The 20,163-nt window shown below is 42.9% G+C and overlaps 1 protein-coding gene across 1 annotated transcript; it reads left to right on the forward strand.

Annotated features, from left to right (window-relative positions):
- Nucleotides 1–11,346: 11,346 nt before the first annotated feature.
- Nucleotides 11,347–16,351, forward strand: LOC124651246 (protein ENHANCER OF LHP1 1-like). Its single transcript, XM_047190362.1, has 12 exons — nucleotides 11,347–11,668; nucleotides 11,765–12,873; nucleotides 12,978–13,154; nucleotides 13,266–13,379; nucleotides 14,087–14,191; nucleotides 14,398–14,532; nucleotides 14,618–14,673; nucleotides 14,744–14,849; nucleotides 15,199–15,315; nucleotides 15,393–15,519; nucleotides 15,597–15,727; nucleotides 15,842–16,351. Exons 1-12 carry the CDS (start codon nucleotides 11,353–11,355, stop codon nucleotides 16,349–16,351), a joined length of 3,003 nt encoding a protein of 1,000 aa, XP_047046318.1. The 5' UTR covers nucleotides 11,347–11,352.
- The last annotated feature ends 3,812 nt before the right edge of the window (nucleotides 16,352–20,163 follow it).

Genomic DNA, 20,163 nt, shown 5'->3' on the forward strand with positions numbered 1-20,163 from the left:
TTTTTGATATAGAAAACAAGACAGTAAATAAAGTAAAGCTAGCAACTAATTTTTTTGTGTTTTGATATAATGCAGCAAACAAAGTAGTAAATAAAATAAAGCAAGGCAAAAACAAAGTAAAGAGATTGGATTGTGGAGACTCCCCTTGCAGCGTGTCTTGATCTCCCCGGCAACGGCGCCAGAAAAAGAGCTTGATTGCGCGTAATTAACACGTCCGTTGGGAACCCCAAGAGGAAGGTATGATGCGCACAGCAGCAAGTTTTCCCTCAGTAAGAAACCAAGGTTATCGAACCAGTAGGAGTCAAGAAGCACGTCGAAGGTTGATGGCGGCAGGATGTAGTGCGGCGCAACACCAGGGATTCCGGCGCCAACGTGGAACCTGCACAACACAACCAAAGTACTTTGCCCCAACGAAACAGTGAGGTTGTCAATCTCACCGGCTTGCTGTAGCAAAGGATTAGATGTATAGTGTGGATGATGATTGTTTGCGAGAAAACGAGTAGAACAAGTATTGCGAGTAGATTGTATTCGATGTAAAAGAATAGGACCGGGGTCCACAGTTCACTAGAGGTGTCTCTCCCATAAGATAAATAGCATGTTGGGTGAACAAATTACAGTTGGGCAATTGACAAATAGAGAGGGCATGACCATGCACATAAATGATATAATGAGTATAGTGAGATTTAATTGGGCATTACGACAAAGTACATAGACCGCTATCCAACATGCATCTATGCCTAAAAAGTCCACCTTCAGGTTATCATCCGAACCCCTTCCAGTATTAAGTTGCAAACAACAAACAATTGCATTAAGTATGGTGCGTAATGTAATCAATAACTACATCCTAGGACATAGCATCAATGTTTTATCCCTAGTGGCAACAACACATCCACAACCTTAATACTTTCTGTCACTGTCCCAGATTTAATGGAGGCATGAACCCACTATCGAGCATAAATACTCCCTCTTGGAGTTAAGAGTAAAAACTTGGACAGAGCCTCTACTAATAACGGAGAGCATGCAAGATCATAAACAACACATAGGTAATAGATTGATAATCAACATAACATAGTATTCTCTATCCATCGGATCCCAACAAACACAACATATAGCATTACAGATAGATGATCTTGATCATGTTAGGAAGCTCACAAGATCCGACAATGAAGCACATAAGGAGAAGACGACCATCTAGCTACTGCTATGGACCCATAGTCCAGGGGTGAACTACTCACCCATCACTCCGGAGGCGACCATGGCGGTGAAGAGTCCTCCGGGAGATGATTCCCCTCTCCGGCAGGGTGCCGGAGGCGATCTCCTGAATCCCCCGAGATGGGATTGGCGGCGGCGGCGTCTCCGGAAGGTTTTCCATATCGTGGCTCTCGATGCGGGGGTTTCGCGACGAAGACTATATGTAGGCGGAAGGGCAGGTAAAGGGGCGTCACGAGGGGCCCACACACCAGGCCGGCGCGGCCAGGGCTTGGGCCGCGCCGCCCTGTTGTCTGGCCACCTCGTGGCCCCACTTCGTAAGTCCTCCGGTCTTCTGGAAGCTTCGTGGAAAAATAGGACCCTGGGCGTTGATTTCGTCCAATTCCGAGAATATTTCCTTACTAGGATTTCGAAACCAAAAACAGCGAGAAAACGGCAAGCTGGCTCTTCGGCATCTCGTTAATAGGTTAGTGCCGGAAAATGCATAAATATGACATAAAGTATGCATAAAACATGTAGATATCATCAATAATGTGGCATGGAACATAAGAAATTATCGATACGTCGGAGACGTATCAGCAGCTCACAAGATCTATACATGAAGCACAACAAGGAGAGGACAGCCATCTAGCTACTGCTATGGACCTATGGTCCCGTGGAGGACTACTCACGCATCACCTCGGATGAAGACATGGCGATGTAGAGGCCTCCGGCGGTGATTTCCCTCTCCGGCAGGGTGCCGGGATGGACTGCAGAACCCTCCCGAACTAGGGTTTCGGTTGACGGCAGCGTCGGAACTTTTCATGGATGGAGGCTCGGGTCCCTGGGGTTTTCCCGATACAAGGAATAAATAGGCGGAAGGGCGGAGAAAACGAGGCGACGAGGCGCCAGTACATGGGCCAGGCATGGCCAAGGGTGGGGTCGCGCCTGCCCTATGTAGTGCCACGTGGTAGCTCTCCTGCGCGTGTCCTTCTGGCTCCGTCTTCGTCCCAGAAAAATAAGACTATGGGCTTTTGTTTCGTCCAATTCCGAGAAACTTTCATTTAAAATTTTTGTGAAACACAAAAATAGCAGAAAACAGAACTGGCACTGCGGCACTGCATTAATAGGTTAGTCCCAGAAAATGCTAAAAAGTGTGGAAAAGTGCACATAAAACATATAAGAATTGTAACAAAACAAGCATGGAGCATCAAAAATTATAGATACGTTTGGGACGTATCAGTCCTCCATTGCCACACGCCATTGAGGATGTGAAAGAGCTTCGAATAAATGTTGAGGTTCTCCTGCAGATGTGAGTAATCCATAGCGCACTGTACCATCCTTATAAATTTTGGGCTGACGGATACCTTGTTGTAGGCGTGTACGCATACCAGACGCAGATGAAGCCACATGCGCTGGAGCTGCAGAGGATCCCGCATCAGCTATCGAAGCAGCAGCAGGTGCGGGCGGGGCGGGCGCTGGTTGGCACAGCGCGGCATCGCCTGTCGGGGGCGTGGTCGCTAGAGGGGAGGCAGGAGCACGTGCCTCCTGCGACGGCTCGACGTGGAACGGAAGAGGCGACGAGCTGGCGCTGGCACGTGGCGGCAGCGGACAGGGCGCGACGTCGCTGGCTGGCGCGGCGTCGTTGTCTGGGGCTGGCGGCCAATCATTGGCGGGGCCAGGAGAATCTGGCAGCAGCCGATCCGAGGAGGATGCCGAATCCATCTGGGATCGCATGCCAGCGTTGCACCGTGGCGGTGTAGACGGGGCAGGTTCTTGCTCTTGCTCTTCCGGATCCATTTCTTGCTCATTTTTAGCAAAATTTTCATCACACTGATCAGAATCAGAAGCACTATCATCGGGAACCGCATCTTCGTGATGTACCTGATCATGGTTAGCAACAACATGCACAATAGGCAAAGGCATGTAGTCATGAGTTTGTGCATCCCCAATAGTGGAAGTAGATGAAGGTGCATCGGTGGGAAGTAAAAGAATGTCATTACGAAGGCGACGACCAGCATTAGGATGAAGTTCAGCAAAGGGAAAAACTTGCTCATCAAACACAACATCACGAGAGACATAGATGCGGCCAGTCTTAACATCTAGACATTTTACACCTTTGTGAAGAGGGCTATACCCAAGAAAAACACAACGTGTAGATCGAAAAGCAAGTTTGCATTTGTTATAGGGCCTAAGATTTGGCCAACAAGCACGTAGTTGGATTTGGTATTCATGAGACGCTCAACTGGTGTCTCAAAGTTAATGACTTTGCTAGGGAGAAGGTTTATCAAGAAGGTGGCTGTGAGAAAAGTTTCATCCCGAAATTTTAGTGGCATGGAGGCATTGGCTAAAAGAGACAAACCAACTTCAACTATATAGCGATGTTTGCGTTCATCGGAACCATTTTGTTCATGAGCATGTGGACATGAGACATGATGAACTATGCCAACTTTTTGGAAGAAACTGTTGAGTTTTTCGTATTCACCACCCCAATTAGTTTGCATAGTTTTAATTTGTCTTTCAAACTTTCGTTCAACATACTGCTGAAAGTTGAGAAAAACTTGATACGCTTCAGAACGTTTCTTAAGCAAGTAAATCCAGGTGAACTTGCTAAAATCATCAATGAAACTGACATAATACTCATGTTTACCAACAGAAGTAGGTGCTGAGCCCCATACATCGGAAAACACTTGTTGAAGAGGAACTGTAGAGACACTAGTAGATACAGGGTATGGAAACTGGTGACTCTTAGCTAACTGACAAACATCACAAACATAGGGATTTATTTCTGGCGAATAAGAGAGTTCATTGTTCCTAATTATTTGATGCACCACGAAGGAGGATGGATGGCCTAGACGACGATGCCATGTGGATGAAGATGGATTTATTGTGATGAAAGCTTCCTTGCGCCCCCACTATAGATTAGAAGTAGAGGGTAAAGACAACCGAGACATGGACCCTTAAACAGAACCTCCCTTGTGGCCTGGTCCTTAATCAAAAACAAAAAGGGATGAAACTCAATGAAAACGCCGTTGTCAAGTGTAAGTTTATGAACTGAAAGCAAGTTTTTAGAGGCACTAGGTACATGTAAGATGTTGTTTAGGTGTAAAGAACTATATGGGGTATGCAAAACTTGAATGACCAACATGGGAGATTTGCATACCATGACCATTGGCCGTGTGAATGTTGTCGCGGCCCTTGTACTTCTCATGGGTGGTGAGTTTGCTCAGCTCGCTGGTGATGTCGTCCGTGGCACCGGTGTCGGGATAGCAGTTCGTGTCAACTCCATAAGAGGCGGCATTGGCAGATTTTTCCTGGCGCTCCACTTCATCATCGGAGTCCTCCTTGTTGCGGTCTTGATAGCGCCACCAACAATCGTTTGCGGGATGTCCATGGATCGTACAAATTTGACAGGTGACATCAACAAATGGAGTGAGTGCACGGTTCTGACGGCGTCGACCACCATCACGCCGGTTGTCATCATCGCGGCGGCGCCGAATGGAGTCATCACGGCGGCGCCGAATGGAGTCATCACGGCGGCGTACATAGCCACCATCATCTCGACGATCTCCATGGCCACGGGGACCACGATCATCATCGCGATCGCGACGGTTGCCATTGCCATGATCATCATCACGTCGGTATGCACGATCATCATCACGGCATGAACCGCGATCATCATCACGGCGGTAGCCGCGGTAGCCACCATCGCCACGGCCGCGGGGGCCACAATCGGTCATCATCAGCGCGTTCACGAGGGCGTGTGTCACTGATGACCCACAAGTATAGGGGGTGTATCATAGTACTTTCGATAAATAAGAGTGTCGAACCCAACGAGGAGCAGAAGGTGTTGACAAGCAGTTTCGATGAAGGATTCACTTGTAAATGCTCACGGACAAGTTTTCAGGAGGTTTTGATATAGCAGATAAATAAAATACAAGTAAGTAAAATGCGAGAATAATAATTGCAGCAAGTGGCCCAATCCTTTTTAGCACAAAGGACAAGTCAGTTTGTTTACTTATGATAACCAAACGTTCTTGAGGACACACGGGAATTTAGTCTAGTGCTTTCGCTTCATATAGTTGATTAATCTTCATTGTTTTGATAAGTGTTGTGTGGGTGAACCTATGCTAATGCACCACCCTTTGTAGGACTAATACATACTTGTGATTAAACCCCTTGCAAGCATCCGCAAATACAAGAAAGTAATTAAGATAAATCTAACCACAACCTTAAACTCGAGATCCCGCTATCCCTCATGCATCGATATACCAACGGGGTTCAGAGTTCTCTGTCTCTCCGGCAACCCCACAATTAGAAAACGAATACAAGATGCATTCTCCTAGGCCCATAAAGGTGAAGTATCATGTAGTAGACGTTCACATGACACCACTAGAAGAATAACACCACAACTTAAATATCAAACCATTAAATATTACTCAACATAGTTCACTACTAACATTTAGACTTCACCCATGTCCTCAAGAACTAAACGAACTACTCACAAGACATCATATGGAACATGATCAGAGGTGATATGATGATGTATAACAATCTGAACATAAATCTTGATTCAACGGTTTCACTCAATAGCATCAATAACAAGGAGTAATCAACACCGGGAGAGTTTCCCCTATGAAATACTCAAGATTCAACCCTAGATGTTACAGCGGAGACGAGGTGCAGCGGTGGAGATGATGGTGTCGGTGGTGGAGATGATGATGATGATGATCCCAATGAAGTCCAGCTCGATGACGGTGACGATGGCGACGATTTCCCCCCTCCGGGAGGGAATTTCCCCGACATATTTCTGCCTGCCGGAGAGCTCTTTTCTCTCTGGTGTTTTCCGCCTCGAGGAGGCGGCTATGACTATCCTCGATGATTCTCCGCACCTTAGGGTTTCTGGGAGATGAAGTACGCGAAAGGGCGATGGCCGAGGGGGTCGTGGGCCCCCTCCCCACGTGGCGGCGCGCCGGCCCTGGTGGCCGCGCCGGCCCATGGGGACGGCCCATGGCGGCCCTCCTCGGCCTCCCCTTTTGGTTGGCTCCGTCATCTAGAAAAATAGGAGCTTCGGTATATTTTTCGTCAATTGTTGATCTTCAGAAATATTGTATCCTGACGGTGCTTTTTCCAGCAGATCTCTGACTCCGGTGAATAATTTTCCAATAATCATGAAACATGCAAAATGGGTGAAATAACATAAGTATCATCTCTAAATTTGAAATATATCAATGAATAACAGTAAATTATGATATAAAATAGTGATGCAAAATGGACGTATCAGTCACTCTGGCCACGACGAACCAGGTTGATAGAGGAAGTGAAGTTGTTGCCTGTATCCTAGAGCATGGAGTGACGAAGATCATGAGCAGTTAACTGATCGTAAAGTTCATCAACAGTGATACCAGGTTGTCCATTAGCAGATGCGACGATGTCATTGTATGTCCCGTCAAGGCCATTGAGAAGGTAGGTGATGAGTTCACTCTCATCGAGGGTTTTGCCGAGGGCGACCAACTCGGATGCGTAGCCCCTCATCTTGGCGAAAAACTGCACCATAGTCATGGAGGCCTTCTTGGTGTTGTTGAGAGCTCCTCGCAGCGCGTTCACCTTGGCAGGATACGCGGTGGAGAACATGCGCGTGATGGCGTTCCAGACGGCCTCGGTGGTCTCGAGGCCGAAGACATGGGGGAGGAGATCAGGCGAGAGCGATTGCATCAGGTAGTTCACGAATGCCTGGTCGCGCGCCATCCATGCAGCATAGGCAGGGTTGGAGATGGTGACGTCCTTGCCGTTGGCGTCCTTGGAAGGAAGGAATTTCGCAGGTGCACGGTCAGTGCCTTCAAGGAGACCCATAACCATGGCACCGCGGATGGCGGGGAACACCAATGTCTTCCAGAAGAGGAAGTTGGAGCGCGTGAGCTTCGTTGCCGGCAGAGCGCCGAGCATGACGCCGAGGGGAACCGTCGAGGAAGAAGCCATCAGATCTTGTTGTGGTCGTTGTCGTGGCGGCGGCCGAAGAGCAGGTCTAGGGCGGCGGCTGGTCGTATCGTGGCGGCCGGAAAGCACAAGGCAAGGCGGCGGCGAGAGTGTTTTAGGTCGTAGGTCGTGGTTGTTTTTGAGTTTTGGGTCGTGTTGTGGCGGCGGCCAAAGCAGAGGGCTAGGGCGGCGGCAGTGTGTTGGGTTTAGGTCGTAGTCTTGGCGGCGGCAGTGCAGAGCACTGCGGCGGCGGGGCGTGTAGCGGCGGCGGCGGCGATTTTTTTGGATCGTTCGACGGCTAGGGTTTTGGGAAGAGGAGACTCTGATACCATATGGGTGGAAACGATGCCTCTCCATGGCTCGTGTTACGTGTTTATATATGGGTAGAAACAGCCTCTACCATGGCGTACATCATACGAGTATAATACGGAATACATGTTGTCTAACACATGGAACTAAAACTTTAAGTGACAAACCCAAACCAAAATTTTGAAACAGGGAGAATGGCTGAAAATTGTGCAATCGAGACAAAAATACATGCTCAAATCATCAGCAAACATTTATTTCTAATCGAAGATATATAGCAAACTTCAATTGAAGAATAGAAATCTAGATTCTGCATACTTTTATTTATGCTAGAAGGTATTTATTATCTATCATTTCATGTGCCATTTCATCGCTACATGTTATTGCTTATTAAGATCCATATTTTATACTAGGGGTAAATATTTCCAGCTTAACTTTTTGTTGTTTTGTTGTATATCAATAGATGGAGATAGGCTAGAGCCTAGAATTCACCTGCATTTGTGCATACATATGGGAAACATAATAATAAGCGCAACATAAATCATGTTCAAATAAAGATAGATATCGTGAGTGGTACGTCCTGATATTTTACAACTTTCATCAGCCACTACAACTGTAGGCTTTTGATCCCACTACCACACCTCTGCAGCCCAGGGTGTTAAGAAATCATTAAGTATTAAACATACTAATCCCACATATCACTGACATTCGATCTAGAAGTTGAAGCACCACTCATACCCCTCATTACCTTGACCGATCCTCGAATCTTGGGTACCTGATAAGACCTTAGATCGAGGAAAGATATGATAAAAAGGGCAATATCTTATTCAAACTCAACACAATATTCCCATGTTAGAATATGCACATAATCCTTGTGAGGCTTCACCCCAGCCTATGACCCGTGAGGACTACTCACTCACAATGAGATCAAAGATCATAAACATTGTAAAAATAGATTCAATGTAAATATCAAATAGTCTTACAGTATCTCCAATCAAGGAGATCAAGAGTACAAGTAGATTGGTATGGTTATGGAGGTGGAGAAATGGATGTGGAGATGGTGATAGCAGCAACTTGGCGATGGATCGATCTCGTCCTCAGATGCTATGTGTTGGCGATTGTGGCTCTCTCCTTCTTTGCGGCGTCTGGGGGTCAATTTATATAGGTGCCCCTTCACGAAAGTTGCTAGGGCTGACTTGGCTGAGGCGGTGGCACCCGAAGCGGGTGGCGATACGGGCTGGCTCTGCCCATATGGCTACTTGTTAAACTCTGTGTTGGCCTCCTCCATAAGGCCTTTGATTTGAGAGTAGTGGCAACTTGTGACTCTTCATTAATTATCCCAGATTTCACCCTTAAATAGAATATTCCTAAAAGGAAACAATTCAAAAACCACACATAGGGGCAATGTATCCTTACCACTGGCATATGTAAAATACCTCCATGAGAAATTTTGCAAACATATTCAAATTCTCATCGTAAGAGTATTCATAATTCTTTAAACATCCAGGTTTACAACTTTTTGTCATGGTCTCATGCGTTACTAATAAGTGTGAGTTCTTGAAGGACAATAAACTAGAATAGGGCATTGGAAAAGTCATGAGTTAATAAGTGGAAGTAGAAAATGAGTTGCTCTTTTGATATGCTTCTTTCGACATGCTCTCTCACTCTCAATTGTTTAAATTCTGAATACCAATTAATCCTTGCAAGCAAGTGTTTTCGTGAGAAAGGTACAATGGCGATTACTCAACAAACCATTTGAAATCTTGGTTGTAGTTGCCTTGGCATGACAAAACTTTTATATTATCTTGCCATTACTCTATTTATGCTAAGCTTTCATGAGAAGAAGTGAGAGTAGCGGACACCAATTGTAAGTGAACTTGCATTTTCTTTATTTCGGTTTAGATTCCGAATTCCTTATGATTTTTGTACATTGCTCGAGGACGCTCAAAGTTTTAATCTTGGGGATGTTGATAACTCGTGAAAACGACCATATTATCTCCATGTAAACCAGAATATTTTGTTACAATATGCAATAAATATCTTCCCATCTCTACTAATAAATGCTATTCACAATTGGGTGTGAAAATCCTCTACTTTAATTATTTTGTGCAGAAATGGACGCAAATAGGAGCGAATCAATGGCATTCAATGAAGAATCGCGGGATGAAATCATCACCAAGTCAACTAGGGCTGCGAGATAGTCAACAAAAGACTTAACAACCCATGGCAGGGTCATCCCCGCCCGTATCGGATGACCGTACCATGTGCTGGTGGCTCTACCTCGTCAAACCCAATATAAAACATGAAGGAACCCAAGGCATTTGACAAACACACAAAGAGAAAAACCACATTGCGCCGCTAGATCAGATCTCATATCCATTGAAGCCTCGAAGCCAACATCATTGACTTGAACGCTTCATCAACGCCTTCGCTATCTTCACCCTGTTTCCATCTGCTTGTAACCTAGATTTGATATTCAATTGTCGGCATTATAAGACTCATCATTCATCTATTTGAGATTTTTTATACAATGTTTACCATTGTTCATCTAATTATGTGTGAGTAGTACACTTGGGTTATGGGCTGAGGCCTAATCCTCGCAGCTATATTTGCATCTAACTTCTCATGCGATATTGTGCAATATGCGAGTAGAGATCCATTACAAGCCTTAGATCTTTTTTATCTCGATCTTGAAGGTTTGATAGGTACCCAAACCAACAAGATCGGTAAATGTATTAAGGTTTGAGTAGTGTTAAGTTGCATAATTCGACGCTATGCGCATGTGTCAATATTCATGGGTCGATAGTGTGGTTAGAATCTAGGGAGCAATAGTGATGTCACAAAACTTAAGGCTATTGTCCGATTTATCTTAATACCATACTTAATGCGGCATGCGGAGGAATCCATGATGGAAACTTGATCCGTGAAAACGTTGCATGTGACATCATGGTGCACATTAGGACGCACTGCTCATATCAATGTTGCATATCTTTTACCTTAACTATGATATTGTAAATATGTGCTTTATTTTATCTTTTAATTATCATTTACTAATGCATAACTGCAAGAGAGCTGAAGTCCATGCATATCTCCAATCTGTTAATCCGAATCGAAGGTATGAGTGCTATACACCAGCCGCATGCACCACACGACACATCCCAGGCGGGTGTTTTTGGCCAGCCCACAATTATTTCTCACCTTTTTGTACTTTTTTCGTCCTATTCCTTTTTACGTTCAAAAGTTGAATATTTTAAATTCGATTTTGTTCAAAAATCTGGATGGTTTTCAATATTTATTTTTAAAACTGTCTTTTTAAATTGAATATTTGTAATCTAAGTAACAATTTTCAAATTTATACTTTTTTGGATTTTTTTTCAAATTTAAACATTTTTCGAGATTGAACTTTTTTAAAAATTATGTTTTTAAGTTGAAACATTTTCCGAATTTAAATTTTAAGAAAAGGAAAAAAACAGAATAGAAAAAAACATGTTTATTAAGAAGAAGAAGGAAATAGAAGACAGAAAAAAGAAAATAAGAAAAACACGAAATAAGCTGATCAGGCCGGCCCATACCTAACGACCTGGTCGGTATATATAGTTCGGCCTAGAGTTACTCCGAGGGGAACGCCTGGATCAGGACCGACCCAACTCTGGCCCACACTGCATATGAACTTTGTGTGGGCTATCGCGTCCCTCTTCCCGCCATTGGAGCATTTCCCGCGGGAAAACCTCCAAAATTTCGCGCCGCCGGAGAAACATCTTATCCCCACTTCCCCAGCATGCGGAAACATAAACAGCCGCCCCCGCATCTCGTCAATCTGACGAAATCCCCACCAACAGCATACACGCGCATCACCAAGAAAGCCTCTGACGCGGTGTCGCCATGAAAGGGCGAGCGATTAAGCTGCGGGAGGCGCACAAGGCGGGCTCCCCGGCCTTCTGCTCCGTCGCCTGGGCCACCGGAGGGCAGCACGTCGTCACCGCCTGCGCCGCCGAGGCCGCCATCCTGATCCACGACGCCGCCGCGGTGAGTGCCGCGGGGGGTGGGGGCCGGAGCTCTGGTTCGGCGGCCGCGGCGGCGCTCACCACGATCCGGCTTCACAAGGAGGGCGTCACGGCTGTCGCCCTCGCGCCGGGCCCCGGCGGATCGCTTGCGTCCTGTTCCATCGACCACTCCGTCAAGTTCTACTCCTTCCCAGGTTCTTGGATCTGACCGGTCCTGATGTTCGGCATCTGATTTGTGTATCTCTTTTTTCACTTCAAGATCTGAATGTCTCCGTATTTCCTCCTTCCAGACGGCACGTTTCAGAGCAACGTCGCTCGGTTCACCCTCCCGATCCGGTCGCTCGCCTTCAACAAGAAGGGCACCCTCTTGGCAGCGGCCGGCGACGACGACGGCATCAAGCTGATTGCGACCATCGACAACACCATCTCCAAGGTACTCAAAGGCCACAAGGGCTCGGTCACTGGTCTGGCTTTCGACCCCCTAAACGATTACTTGGCATCGGTTGATAGCTTTGGCACGGTCATGTTTTGGGATCTCTGCTTGGGTAGCGAGGCACGCACCCTGAAGCGTGTTGCCCCGACATTTGGTTCCGACCACTCAGTGAAGAATGCCCTGTGTTGGAGCCCCGATGGGCAGACTCTTGCTGTTCCCGGGCTGAGAAACAATGTGGTCATGTATGATAGGGACACCGGGGAGGAGGTATTCATGCTGAAAGGTGAACATGAGCAGCCAGTATGCAGCCTTTGCTGGTCCCCGAATGGGAGGTACCTGGCAACTGCTGGCCTGGATAGGCAGGTGCTGGTGTGGGATGTCAAGTCCAGGCAGGACATTGAGAGGCAGAAGTTCGACGAGAAGATATGTAGCTTGGCATGGAAACCGGAGGATAATGCCATAGTACTCATTGATGTAATGGGAAAATTTGGAATTTGGGAATCTGTGGTCCCTTCGACTATGAAGTCCCCCACTGAGGGTGCGCCTGACCTAAACAAGACGAAGGCTCCTTTGTTTGATGATGATGATGAAGAAGAAAAGCCAAGCACCTCTGCTGGTTGGGAAGATGAGGCAGATGAAAGTCTTGGTGATTCAGCAGCCTTCAATCACAAGCGATTGAGGAGGAAGGCAACATTCGATGACCTGAATGGAGAAAGCGAAGATGTGGATATGATACATGAGACGGAGTCACGCAAGAGAATGAAAGATAGGCATAAAGATAACAAAGAAGCTGCTAAGAAGGCAATAGATGATTCAGCAACTTCTGGAAGGCTGGTGACAGCAAGAATGCAAGCTGCTTTCCAGCCTGGGTCGACGCCGTCTCATCCTGGCAAGCGAAATTTCCTTGCTTACAACATGCTTGGAAGTATTACTACTATTGAAAATGAGGGGCACTCACACGTAGAGGTAACATCTGCTTTTCACCTGTTTGCTTCATAAGCCATTGAACAAACTATGTGTAGCTGTATTAGCTCTTTGTTAAAGTTTTGACAATTATATGCAACTTTCAGGTTGACTTCCATGACACTGGAAGAGGCCCCAGAGTCCCTTCCATGAGTGACTATTTTGGTTTCACAATGGCTGCACTCAATGAATCAGGAAGCGTGTTTGCAAATCCATGCAAGGGTGACAATAATATGAGCACTCTTATGTACCGTCCCTTTGGTAGCTGGGCTGGTAATAGTGAGGTACGATCTTTCTACATGTAAACTCAATGTCTCATGACTCAAGAATAGGAATGATTGAAGGTACTTACTAGTTACTGAAACAAAATGTGTTTATATATGTCCAAAATGTAGTGGTCAATGAGGTTCGAGGGAGAAGAAGTAAAGTCTGTGGCTCTTGGTGCTGGATGGGTTGCTGCAGTCACAAGTTCAAATTTTCTGCGCATCTTCACTGAAGGGGGCTTGCAGGTTTTTCTAAGCCTCTTGAGTTCTATATTTCTATTTTTGTTTTTGTTTTTGCTATTCTACTTTTATATGTAGTTAGTCAGGTCTCTTTATCTGAAAGGGTGCAACCTCCGTGTTAGCTCACAAACACCAGTTAACTCAGTTTATTCAGCGTTCCCTACCAGAGCTTTCTAATTTGTCACAATAAATTGTGGTATACATTTTATAATGCCCCAAGAGGGAATCTCTTAGGTCTAGTATTGAATAAAATGATTTAGTACCTTGACCCTTGGTGCACAGATCATTATTGTTGCAAATGTACTTGCATAAAAATCATCCTATATATTCCAGAAGGCCTGCACTCTATACCAAACAATATATTGGAACATTATTGTAAAATACATTGTTCTTGTTGTGATAATATTTTTTTCCTAATTATACCATGGTAGTTGGTAGTATGTGTGATCTGACAAGCTTGCTTATAATATCTACACTGTCAAGTACTTCACCATTTTTTTTGTTAAAGCAAGCGGAGCTGAAGTTCTATTCATCTCAACAAGAAACGTGCAATAATTCCAAAATGGCTGACAATCTAATTGACCGTCATTTGCAAACACACAACTGAACATTGAAATAATTCCAAAAATAGCTTAAGTTCTATTCATCACGACTACTTGTGGTGACATGTTGCCAGCATTTTACAATCTGATTGACCAAAAATATTTCTGCAGATGCATATCATCTCAGTCAGTGGTCCAGTGGTTACTGCGGCAGGTCATGGGGATCAGCTGGCAATTGTGACCCATGCTTCAGATTGTCTACCCTCAGGAGATCAGGTATTTTTTAGCATGCCTGTTTGCATTAGACTTACTGATGTTTTAATATTGATAGATCATAGCTGTTGTGATCAAGGTTTTGTGAAGTTTATAGTTGCATACCTGTCCTATTTCTGCAAGTGTATCCTATGAAAACTGACAGTGGAGTTGATATACCAGTTTCTAAAAAAACTGTGTAACACAATTTTCATGACTACCACCAACAGGTTCTAGACGTCAAGGTGTTCAACATATCTGAGGGAGCACAATCAATGTCTGGTCGCCTTGTTTTGACTCCATCCTCTCAATTATCGTGGTTTGGTTTCAGTGAGACTGGCCTGCTTAGTTCATATGACTCCAAGGTATTTTTTTCTCATGAGTGCATCAGCAGTTGACTATGGCTTAATGATGTTTAAAATGTTGTACACTGATCAACGAATTTTCCAGGGAATACTGAGGGTCTTTTCCAGTCAATTTGGTGGAAGTTGGCTTCCAGTGTTTAGGTATAGAATCTTGCAAGTTTAACATAAAAAAATTACTACTGAATCACACTGAGCCACTGTATAATTTCAGTTCAACCAAGGCGAGAAAATCTGAAGATGAAAGCCACTGGGTGGTGGGTTTAGATGCTAATAATATATTCTGCATTATATGCAAATCCCCTGAGAGTTGTCCACAGGTATCCTTTGCTTCTCTTTGAACAAGTTCTCCTATCTGTCTAAGCTCTTAAGTTCAGTCTGTCAGGAGAGATCTAGAAGATCAAACAATTTTTTTCTGTTAGTTCAGTGAAGACATTGACAAAAAGTTACTTTGATTTTATTTTGTCTTCATTAAACTTAGAATGCATGCTAGTTTCAGTTCTTGTAGTATCAGAGAAGGATATCAACTTATATCTTGATCGTTCCCGGTGAGCACTCAACGCATAATGCAACACTAAAATATTGAGCCAATTTGGACAAAGTAACCAGTCCCCAGTGTCTTCTCTCGATGTTTTGTCTGCTTTTTAACTTGTGTTCTCTTGATCTTAGGTGATGCCCAAGCCTGTTTTAACTATACTTGAGCTGTCATTTCCTCTTGCATCATCCGACCTTGGAGCCAATAGTTTGGAAAATGAGTTCATGATAAAGAAGCTGCATCTCTCACAGGTACATCATGTTCCTTTCTCTAACTTAAACTGCCTGTGTCTCTGCTCTGGTTGCTTAAGCATTCCTGTTTATCCCAGATCCAAAAGAAAATAGAGGAAGCTGCTCTTCTGGGTCTGGACACAACTGCATTTGAAGATGAAGCATTCAATACAGAGGCTGCACTTGACCGGTGCATCCTGAGACTAATCTCTACCTGCTGCAATGGTATAAATACTTGAACTAACTAAATTCATAATCAATGTTACATGGTTCTTTTTCTCAAATTGCTTCTCTTAAACAAGGTGATAAGCTTGTCCGAGCCACTGAGCTTGCGAAGTTACTAACATTGGAGAAATCAATGAAGGGTGCATTAACACTTGTTACTCGCTTGAAGCTTCCCATATTACAAGAGAAGTTTAGTTCACTACTTGAGGTGATAGCCGTGGCCCTTATTTTTTATCCTCAATAGAACCTGCCCTCTGTTACTAATCCTTTTATGCACATGTTCAATATAACTTAAGTTCAACTGATGGTTGACATCTTGCAGGAGAGGATGTTAAATGATGCAAGAGTTGGTGCAGTTTGCTCAAATGCGACCAGTACAAACTACCCACCAGCATTCCATCCAACCCAACCGGCCAAAATTGTGCAAAATGGAAATAACTCGGAGGTATCCCCAATGGCTACACCAAATCCTTTTGCCCGACGAAGCAGTGCAGCTGTATCTAAGAAGGCAGAAGTAGAGCAACCAAACGATGTGAAGGATAACAATGCAAAGGTTTCACCTGTGGTTACCCCTTTAGCCAAGATACCCAAGAAGAACGATAATTCAGAAGGGAAAGCAAAGAGGGAGAGGGATGGAATAGCTGATCAGGTTGGCTCTAAAACTAAGAGCAGTGAAGATGGCAACCAAGCAGAGCCTCAGCGGCCTCTTAACCCCTTTGCAAAATCTTCATCCAGCAAAGAACAGTCATCATCCCTTTTGGATTCCATCAAAAAGATGAAGGTTGAAAGCGAGAAAGCTGACAAAGCTAATGTCAAGAAGGTGAAGGTATAATTCGGTTTCTTGTCAAGAAGGTGAAAGTGACAGTGCCAGCCACCTTCTTAAACTAACACCCGAAGTACTTAGCATTTTTGATTCGTTTCTGGTCCTGTAGTTTGATCAACATATATTTCCTGAGTCTTTTACAGCTCCTGAGCTTTGTAGCGCGGACGTTCTAGTTATATCATTATGTAGTATAGTTTTTTTCTTTCCCTCTTACTGTAACGGATTACCTATTCCTTTATCTGTCATATAGTGTAAGATTGCTTATTTGTCTGATCGTACCCCCTACCACTACCACTGTAATCGAGTTTGACATAAATGTACTGAGATTTAGCTAGGGATGTGCTATCGGTCAAATAATACGGTCAAAGTACTTGGTGCTTATCGATCGATGCATGAAGATAGCTAGCTGACTTGGTGCCTATCGACCGATGCATCACTGTACTTGGTGCCTGTTTGAGAAATAATGACTGAGAGAAATCGAATGCATTACTGATCACAGAATCTGGGGTATTTATACCCAGTTTACAGACGCCAAACATGTCGGTTACAAGCTTTGTGCCTGTTTGGGACAGGCGCAATGATGGTTCGCCAAAGGTAGCGTTTGGACAAAGCAAAAGTCTAACTGTTAATAGTTAGCTTATATGCTAACTGTAAGTTAGCCTAAGTCTAAAGCTAAGTGCTAACTATTCCTAACACTCCCCCTTGGACAACGTTGCCGGTGTAGATTTTCATTATCTTGAAATTCTTCGTATAGTCTTGAGTGTTTGAACGTCTGTTTTATTCTGATCTTGATAGTCTTCGATCTTGAGAATCTCTCCCCCAAAAATCCTGTGGGAAAAATATGAGGAGAGTTGTATTGCATATGTTGTTTAAAACTCCTTTAAACCCGTTGGGAAAAATAAGGAGAAAATAATACAACATGCAATGATTGTTGTCTCCTTGAGAACTCATATGAGTAAAACCTTAGAGAAGGGAAAAATCTCACAAATGAGTTTGGAGAACAATAAATATGCCTTTTGTACTTCCTTTAAAAACCCCAGTGGGGAAAATAGGAGGTACGACATATATCTTGTGTAAATATTGTAAAGAGTGCAATATGATGTGCCACCGAAAACTCCTTTAAAACCTAATGGGAAAAATATAAGGAGAAAACAATGTGGCATATATAAACACTTGTATTTATATCGTATCATTAAAAACCTTTTATGAGAAACCATTAGAGAAAACTCATTAAGGAAAAAAGAGTACAATATATATGATCTAATGATCATTAACGGGTTATAATTTGGGAGTTTTCTCCCCCTGAACTTTGCAAATCTAAATTTCTCTCACACCAATCCATGAACTTAAATTCATGAATATGGAAATATGTAAAACACTGTGAATAAATCTGTTAGATTTTCACATGATATGTTTGCAAAGCGTTTATATCCCTAGTTTGAAGAATATTAATTTAACCCTTATGCATTTGAGCAATACAAGTGGTATTATCTGATAGATAATGGTGGGAGATTCTGTTGAATCTTAACCACATGATCTTGAATGTGGTTAATAATTATATGAAGTTGTTAGAGTCTATTTTATATTCTTAGATTAGAAGGCTCTTTCATTGAATTCAGTCTATGATATGGCATTGTCGGGATCGGGTAATTATAGACAACATAGATTACATGATGGTCAAATCTTGATATTCCTAAGAGAATTAATCAAGATCCTTGTGCCTTAAATATACCGGAGGATATTACTTACACCAACTTTTAGTTGGGGTTTGCACTTTAAAGAAGTTGGCAACAAAACATTCGCATTCATGATGTAGTTTGTACTGAGATATATATGGAACAAGAGGTCCAATATCACTTCATCACCACTACAATGTATGAATGAATTTGTATCCCTGTTAGGGATAGTGTGACCATATGTATCTGTGATTTGATTTATCCATATTTAATTTCTCCAAAATTTTATGGACATGTAAAGACTGATTGATATCTATTCAGAAGGAATATACTCAAGTTATAAACTTGGTTAATACTTGGTTCAATCCAAATCTCCGTCTTGATAAGATTGCAAGGACCTTCTATGTATATTATAGACTTTGATGATAAAAGCATCAATATATACAAAGGTCATGTAGAATCCAATTAGGGATTTTGTTTATGACTACATATAATCAATCATTATTGTACGAGTAATCCTTTATAAGAAGGGGCTCTTATAGTCAATTGTACCACATAATTTGTGTCTGACTATTTTAAGTCATAGAGTGACTTTTATATTATTACACATATGTTGCAATTTAATTTTGGATTTGGATTTATAAGTCATAAGGACTTTAATATAGATATCCAAATTGAGTGACCCATATAATTATGTAATCACTACATCCATCAGCTGCATGGATAGTTTATTTATAACTGCCAATAATATTACTATCGAAACGTAATTCCACTTATACCAATAGGGTACGTTACATCATATATAACTGATGTCGGGTCTCTGCGTGAACCTTTGTGCTACAAGCCTCACTTTTTCACCACCTCATTGTTTTTTTGTTGTTAACAAAAACTCATTTGTCTTCCAGAGGGGAAGGTGCTTATGAGGAATAGGTATTACAATGGTAAATACCTCCCTTGTTGAGTGAGTGCTATTTTTATTCAATTGCATCCTTCTAGTTGAACTAATATATGAGTGCATTAGGCACTCTGCCATGGACTTTGGTTCAGGGCCCTAAAGGTTTTAGCAATTTTTAAGAATAAATATATTTGTCGACAAAATGTAGTCTTTGTTGTATGATTCTGTTGAATCAATAATATTTGTGGAAATGTGATTAGATATTTGAACTCCTCATGATTTCCCATAACAATGGAGTCAAGGTGTTTCGATGTCCCAACACTCAAAATTATGTGCACATTTGTGCTGGGTTTGGATGATGAGCATCCACTATGTGTTATTCAACTTGAGGTTGAACTACATTTACTTGTTGAGAATATAATTTCCTCTGTTCCGCGGAAGCATGTGAGAATTTATATCTCATGTGGCCAATTTTCTCCCCCTTTTGCTCTCATTTTGGAGGAAAGTGGTTACATTAGGTACCTTCACTCTTTTGGCACATTGGATGCATGCATAATATGATTTTGTGACATTTTTGTCATGAGTAAATGTATGTGGCAGATTTGCAATGTGTTGCAAATTTATGACTGAACTTATCGTTCAGATTTTCAAGTACGTGAATATAAGGACTAAAAGTCTATGACATTTATTATTTATTTATCGGCATTATTTGTGGTACTAATCTCCCCCTAATGCCGAAAAATATTCTTATTGCAAATGCAATCAGCGTACGGGCTATCAATAACTCCCTTGTTAGGGTTTAAGGTATCTGACGGATATTGGAAAATTATACCTTAGTTATTTATCACATAGATCCCAAATTGATGTGAGGGCCCATGATGTACGTTGGGGTGGTGATATCAGTATATAACCGAATTATCGCATATGGGAAATACTTGTTTTATTTCCACGTACTTACTGCAAGGGGAAGCAGTATGATAAGCAGTTGTTGGGATCTTGATTAGATCTACGGCGTGTAAGACCGCATGTGTCCAACAATATGTTGGTGTATCAAATTTTGTTGGAGTGGTCTTTTAATTAGTTTAATTCTTTTGACAAAGAATTTAGTTACACTATTCTGGGTATCTACTCTTAGGTACTTAGTAAAATCATAAATGCTCATGAAGACGATAATTAAATTGGTCAAACCAATATATTATGATAATTTTCTCTTAATTTGAGAAATTAATTTAGTAATATCATGGGTTTGT

Source organism: Lolium rigidum, chromosome 5, assembly GCF_022539505.1.
Source record: "Lolium rigidum isolate FL_2022 chromosome 5, APGP_CSIRO_Lrig_0.1, whole genome shotgun sequence".
Lineage (NCBI taxonomy): Eukaryota > Viridiplantae > Streptophyta > Magnoliopsida > Poales > Poaceae > Lolium > Lolium rigidum.

What these genes read in the sequence shown, in the direction of transcription:
- LOC124651246 (XM_047190362.1), top strand. Translation starts at nt 11,353, where the DNA reads ATGAAAGGGCGAGCGATTAAGCTGCGGGAGGCGCACAAGGCGGGCTCC. An exon ending in TTAGTTCATATGACTCCAAG is followed by an intron (nt 14,533 to 14,617) that starts GTATTTTTTTCT and finishes CGAATTTTCCAG; the next exon opens with GGAATACTGAGGGTCTTTTC. An exon ending in AGTTGGCTTCCAGTGTTTAG is followed by an intron (nt 14,674 to 14,743) that starts GTATAGAATCTT and finishes GTATAATTTCAG; the next exon opens with TTCAACCAAGGCGAGAAAAT.